Here is a 6,824-nt window from a genome sequence, read left to right as displayed (position 1 = left end):
AGGGATCCCTTTAAAAGTTAACCCAGGACGGGTTTAGCAGCAAACAGTAGACAAACAGTTAAGCAAGGAACTATTTACATTCTCATGGTATCGAGGTTTATCTTCATAGTAAATCACAAGACATCAGCCGAAAGTGGGCACCTTTCGACTGTGCAGGCTTTGATCCTAGGTCAGCAGCTGATGCCGCACCAGTATCACTGGTGGATTTCCCTGGTGCAGTCAGACCACCTGATGTCTGAACCCGAAGGCGGACTCTAGCCGCCAGCTCAGTCGCTGCAAGGAGACGTATGGCGGCTATATTGGTAAGATCTGTCACATCCGGTTCCATCATGGTTGACGTAGCAGATGACGCTCTCCCAAGCTCACAGCGGCGCACGTTCCGGGCATACCACCCGTATGCATTCTGATGACGGGTGTAAGTCACCTGATCCCCCTTTTGCAATGGGTAACCACTTCGGCCACAGCAGGGAGTCTTCACGTTGCAACTGGCAACGAAGACGTCAGTTGGTAGCCCCGGTTCCTGTATGGAGCCCCATCCCCTCTTCGGGTGGAAGGCCAACACAGTGCCCCGCTTTACCATGTCCCTGTCATCACATGCAAGAGGCGATTGTTGTACCCTCGGTGGGTCGGTCAGCTCTGCCTCTTTTTGCCTTTTCCAATGTAGGATCAAGCATTGTTTGTATTGTTCCCAAGTAAGCACAGCAAGGGTGAATCCTTCCTCCCGAACTCCATCTGGCCCAGCCCGGGGGTGTCCCACTGGAGGATCACCCCATCTGGGCCCACGTCGATGGGTTCTCCCATCCTAGTCGGCAGCGGTGGTACCAGCTTCCCCATCGCATCGGGGGGTAACACTACTAGCTCTGCCGCGAGGAGACGGCTTTTACTGGAGTGAGGGCCGGTCGCGGGAGCGGGACCGAGCGGGGGAGCAGGGGCGTCTTCCATACCTGCGCCTGATGTGATTCCACCGATGTCGATCCGGTCCATTAACGAGGATGCTGGATTCGGCTGCAGCCCGGACCGCGGCTCCTCCAATGTGGTCCCCGGATGCGGCTCCGCCCACCATGGTTCCTCCTCCGCTGGCTCTGAGGACGGGATGGGTAGACTCAGTTCCGCAGCCGGTTCCGAGGAATTCAGATCTTTCCGCTGCGGTGGACGTAGGTCCGCCTCTGGTGGATGAGGGCAAGCCGGGGTCACTCCTACCTGGTTCAGGCACTTGCTGTTCATCATCGCTGTCTGATAGTCGGTGGCAGTGCATGCACCTAGCTCCGCCATTTCTCCGGGGTCGAGCTTCTCCGTCACCCGCTTCCCGCCGTTGCAAATCAAGGGGTGGTCCTCTGCTTTGAGGCAGGTCCTCGCTTTGCAGTAAGAGGCGCAGGGGGCGGTCGCCGCTTCTGGCGCCACTTTGGTAGTCTCCTCCCATGGCACGCCCTCCTTCTTCTTTGGTGTAGCAATGGCGGCGATTTTTGGCGGGAACTTCTGGCGGCAAACGGCAATACACAGTCTCTCAATAAAGCACAGTCCAAGCACAGTAAATCACAGTTCCAAGGCACACATGACCTGATTCTTCAGGCTTAAGTAGATCCTGTTCGTGACGCCAAGTTTGTAGCGCCCCCACCGCCGCAGGGCCGAGGGGTACCCGGTACCGGGCCTCTGAGTCTCTGCTCTGGGGTTGTCACGGTGGCTAGGCCCGATCCGTGACCCTGCCGAGGGGCGCACAGTCAGTGGTGGATATGATGGATAATGGTGGTGGTGCAGTGCAGTAAATAACGAGGACACCAGGTTGCAGTCTCAATACCTCTTTACTGAAGATCTCTGGGTCTGGGTTCACCAGGCTGCGCAAGTCCGGCCGGTCCGATGGCACTTCCAGAGTTCTCTTAACAGGTGGAAATCTGTGCCTTCCTTCTTGCGCTATGTGTTGCGGTCCTTCCCTGCTGTGCTTACGGAAAGTCCCCACAACTGTTGTGTCTGTTTCTTAAGTTCCCTCACAACTCGATTAGATGATGTTCTGCTAATCCTCCGTCCCTCCCTGATGTTACGGTTAGGACGGCACCCGTTTGACGGGTAGGCTCGGAGCTCTTCCGGGACCCTAGAGTCGCCCCTCTCCACAAGTTGCCCCCCAAGACTGCATAGGTGATTTAAGTGAGACAGCCCGCCTGAGACTGACTGTCCTGCCGTAGGTTCGAAGTATTGCCTGAAGCTGTATATAGAAATACTTCCTTCGGCGTTCCGGCCACCGGTTGTTTGCGCCTCAGTAGAATGTTGCCTCGGTCTTTCAGCACGACCCCTACTGGTATTCTCCTTGTTGCTTTGATCTCGTTTCTCACTCAGCACAATCTATCTCGCTTCTAGTCCTTCCTTGGGCACCGCCGCTATACTGAGCAGGCACGGTCCCGTTACGTTCTCTCAGTTTGCCAAGCCTCTGTCAGGATCCCACCCCTGACAGAGACCCTACCGAATCTTCCCCTGCAACACCCTCTGCCACAAGGTGTTGCCTGGCTCCAACCCAGTCAGCTTTCTGCCTAACTTCCTGCCTGACCCCCAGTTTTACCAGTGTGTGGAGAGTGGCCTAGTAAATAGAACCCTTAGCTCCCCCTGGAGGCCCGGCGGTGAAATGTATTGGTGTCTGTGATACCTGATCAGATGAACTCCTTCAGTGCCATCAGACGTACCATAGCTCCCCTTAGCGGCGGAGCCACAGTACTGCAACGACCAGGACTCTGGGGCGCTGCATATGTACAAATTGTACTAAAATCTTAGTAAGAATATGTATTTAATGTTAAATTCACATAGCCAGTGTTAATTTTTGAAGGTACTGCTAGCCTGGCTTGTTATTTCCACACAGTACTTGTGGTGTATAGGAATGTTCTAAATCATTCAAACCTTGTAATTTTTTATTCTGCTTTCAGCTTCCTGACAACTGGCCTTTCGTATGCTGCCCTACATCTGGAATTTTTGATTGGGAGGTCTACTATCTCCGGCATAGTCCGAGCTACCTGTGTGGAAATCTGGTCCAGACTACATCAACTGGTCATGCCTGTGCCCAAGATGGAAGACTGGATGCAGATTGCGTGTGGCTTTCAGGAGCATTGTCAATTCCCAAATTGCATTGGAGCCCTTGATGGCAAACACATCCGTGTGCTTAAGCCGATGAACTCAGGGTCCCAATTCTATAATTATAAATAATATTTTTCTGTAGTGCTGTTAGCTGTGGTTGACAGTCACTACAGATTTATAATTGTAGATATTGGGGCCTATGGGAGAACTGGAGACTCTAGAGTCTTCAATTCTTCCATTATGGGTCGGCAGCTGCGCAATAACCAGTTGGACCTACCACCACATCAACTTCCAGGCTCCAATGTAGAAGCTGTGCCGTATGTCCTTGTGGCAGATGAGGCCTTCCAGTTATCCAGACATGTAATGAGGCCATATCCCCGTCAAAACCTGGACCACCGGCGTTGGATATTTAATTTGCGTCTATCATGCGCACAGCGACTGGTGGAGTGCACCTTTGGCATTCTTTGTGCTAAATGGCGGGTCCTCCAGTCAGCCATTCAGCTGAGTGAAGGCAACGTCAATGAAGTCATCAAAGCTTGTGGTCCTACATAATTTCACCAGACTTCATGAATGCTCCTCATCTGATGGTGCTGAAGGTGTGTTGGGCAATGTGGGTAGGCCTACACCACATGTCATCCCTCAGCATCGTCCACTTTCAGGACTGAAAGTCCGTGATATCTTTACAAATTATTTTGTTACACCTCAGGGTGCTACTCCCTGGCAAGAGCATGCTCTCTTAATGTTATAAGTTTAAAATCTTTGGCTATATAGAAATCATTTTTTCAGTTAAGTTACTGTGTGTGTTGATTTGACTTATTTAAGAGATGGTTTTGAATCTAATATGGTATGGTGTGTTAATTATTGAAGAAACATAAATTGGCTTTTCAAAATTTTTTATAACGCCAAAAACAAATTTTGAAGTAATCAAAACCATATTATAGTCATATGGGTTTTGTGGCCATAGAAATTTGGCCATACATATTTGTAACACATACTTTCAAAGCATAAAACAAAATTATTTTGCAACAGCAAAAGACCTTACAAATACAAAATTTAAAGATTCTGAAACGTTGGTGGAGGTGATGGCGGCAGTCCAGACTCAGTCTCTTGCTGCCTTTGTTGGCCAAATTGTCCTTTACCCTGTGTGGGTACATACTCTTGGCCATGCTGTATATTTTACCCATGGTCAGATTGGAGACTAGTCAAGTGACCATAGGGATATTGTAGAGTAGACTCTTGGGGATTATGGAACCCACGTGACTCATACCCCCCAATTTGGCCATGTCTTCCAAACCCAGGTTGGGACCAGCTTCCAACACTGGGTCTGCACAAGTGGCCATATTGGGAAGGTTGGGGATAGGATGCCATTTGTGGCTGTTGTGGCCATGGTTGGTTTTGGGGAGGAATGGGTTGAGGTGTTGGCACACGTGGAGGAGGTGCATCAGATCCCTGTTGACCATGCACTTGTGGGTTTGTTTGAACTCTCATGAGGTTGCAGGGAGACAGCTCCCACCTCTCCAAGAATTCAAACACCTCATATGAGGTATTGGGGTGTGTGCATGCATCAATAAGGATCTGAATGCACCCTCTCACACGTAGCCTCACCTCACTGGGAAGGGGACGGAGATACCGGGCCAGGCTGCGGGAATATGCCTCCTCACCCTCATCCTGGGCAGCCCTGGCCAGATAATTCAGAACCCCGTATCCACATGCCGCCTCGTATGTGAGGCAGGGTTCTCTCTCCTTCGGCACCCACGGCAAGATATCACAGCAGGCTGTGGGGAGGCCTCCAGAGGTACAGTAGGGCTGCTGCTGTTTCCTGGATCTTCCAGGCTGACGGGTGCTGGTGCAGCTTCTGGACCTGTTGTAGGAGATGCTTCTGGTGCTGGTGCAGAAGGACCTTGTGGGATGCAGCTGGAAGGCTGAGAAAATGAGCCAGCCACCTCTTCACCTTCCCCGACTGGATCAATTATGGCCTCAGAATCTGACCCTGTCTCCCTCTCAGTGAGGTTGGACTGAGTTCTGTTATGAAAGTGTGAAATAGAAAAAAAATATTAAACATATGAGTATAAAATACATATGGATAATGTGGTGTGATGTATGAACTTACGGTCTGAGATCCATACTGGGATCCAGAAAAGCAAGCCTATCATAATATATGTAACTGCGCTTTGTAGGTACGGAAGCACCACTGCTGGCCCGCTGCTGTCTTTACCTCCTATATTGGTCACGTATGCTGCGCCAGCGTCTCATAACATCTTCCACTGCAATGACAGACAATAAAATAATGTATAAGGGCATTGCGCACAGTGGAACAACAAGTTTAATGAGATTTTACATAGTCATGTGGCCTAGTAAGCTGTATTTTTTAAACATTATCTTCATTCATAATAATTTGATTAAAAACATCAGACTAGGATTTAAGGGGATAGTGTGAAAACCTGTTATTTAGTGCAGTTTATAATATTATTTTCAAAACATGAGTGAATTTACTTAGTTGTTGCTGTCCCTCACGTGGACGCTCTTCAAAATCAGAGAAAAGTAGCCCACATATTCTCCTCCATGCCGCCTCTTTTCTGGCCTGGTTGGAGTAGTGTGCATCCGTCTGGTCCCATATTTCTGGCATTTCTTTAAAGTGAAGCTATTAAAGTGAAGCTATTAGCTAGTCCAAGCCCCCAAACCATCCCAAATCTTTATTCAACCCTCAAGCCTTAATATACTTCCGGTACTTTCAAACAAGATTGGTCCATGGAAAGCAATTCCCCCATGCATCTGTGTTAAAGAATATTATGGCCGGCGTCCCACTTGCAACTGCAATGCGAGTAACTCGCGAGTCTCTCACCTCAATACCCGGCACTGCTGCCGGAGGTTCGGTCCGAAGCATTCAGCTGTATAGAAGTACATGCAGCTGCATACCCCGAGTGCTGGTGGCAGTGCCTGGTATTGAGGCGAGAGACTTGCGCAAGGTTCTCGCATTGCAGTTGCAAGTGGGACACTGGCCTATTTAGGAGAACCAGTCGTCATAAATGAGGTGCTACTAGCAGGGTTGCCAACCATCCAGAAATTCCAGGACAGTCCATAAAAATAGGGCACTTTTGTCCGTAAAATTTAAAGCATCACTTACCGTATTTTTCGGACTATAAGATGCACCAGACCATAAGGCGCACCCCAAATTTGGGGTGAAAATTGCAGAAAAAAAGATTTTTTATAAGATGGGGGTGCGTCTTATTGTCCGAATTTACAGTATCTTACCTGAGGGCTGGCGGTGGCAGAGCAGGGTCACAGGAGGCATGGTGTCGGCAGAGGTGGGGTGATGCGGTACGGCGTGCACCTGAGCAGGGTCCCTTCCTGCTTAGGTGGGCGATGCCACGGCCTGGTGTCCATGGGAGGGTTGCAGCAGTGGTTACCGGCAGAGGTGCTGGGATGAGGAGGTGCTGGGATGAGGAGGTGCTGGGATGAGGACGTGCTGGGATGAGGACGTGCTGGGATGAGGACGTGCTGGGATGAGGAGGCGCAGTGAGAGGTATGGCGTCAGAGGGGTCCCTTTCCCCGGTGAGGTGATGCAGCAGCCCGGTAAGCAGCAGAGCCGGGTGAATCCTGTTGTTAGCGGTGGTGGCGGCCATCTTCCCGATGGAAGCCGCGCGTGCGCAGATGGAGATCGCAGCGGCCATTTTCCTGAAGCCAAGAACTTCAGGAAAATGGCCGCTGCGATCCCCATCTGCGCACGTGCGGCATCCCGCGGCCATTTTCCTGAAGCCCCGGGAAGCAGA

The 6,824-nt window shown here is 50.6% G+C and overlaps 1 protein-coding gene across 1 annotated transcript; it reads right to left on the bottom strand.

The window, feature by feature from the left end:
• Positions 1–4,469: 4,469 nt before the first annotated feature.
• Positions 4,470–5,317, bottom strand: LOC143783456 (uncharacterized). Its single transcript, XM_077271851.1, has 2 exons — positions 5,165–5,317; positions 4,470–5,076 (listed from the first exon to the last, which is right to left on the bottom strand). The coding sequence occupies exons 1-2, from the start codon at positions 5,176–5,178 to the stop codon at positions 4,746–4,748; spliced, it is 345 nt and encodes a 114-aa protein (XP_077127966.1). The 5' UTR covers positions 5,179–5,317; the 3' UTR covers positions 4,470–4,745.
• Between the last annotated feature and the right edge of the window lie 1,507 nt (positions 5,318–6,824).

Source organism: Ranitomeya variabilis, chromosome 6 (assembly GCF_051348905.1).
Source record: "Ranitomeya variabilis isolate aRanVar5 chromosome 6, aRanVar5.hap1, whole genome shotgun sequence".
NCBI classification, from domain to species: domain Eukaryota; kingdom Metazoa; phylum Chordata; class Amphibia; order Anura; family Dendrobatidae; genus Ranitomeya; species Ranitomeya variabilis.
Note: the sequence above shows the minus strand (reverse complement) of the source record. Positions and strands in the feature narration are given on the sequence as shown.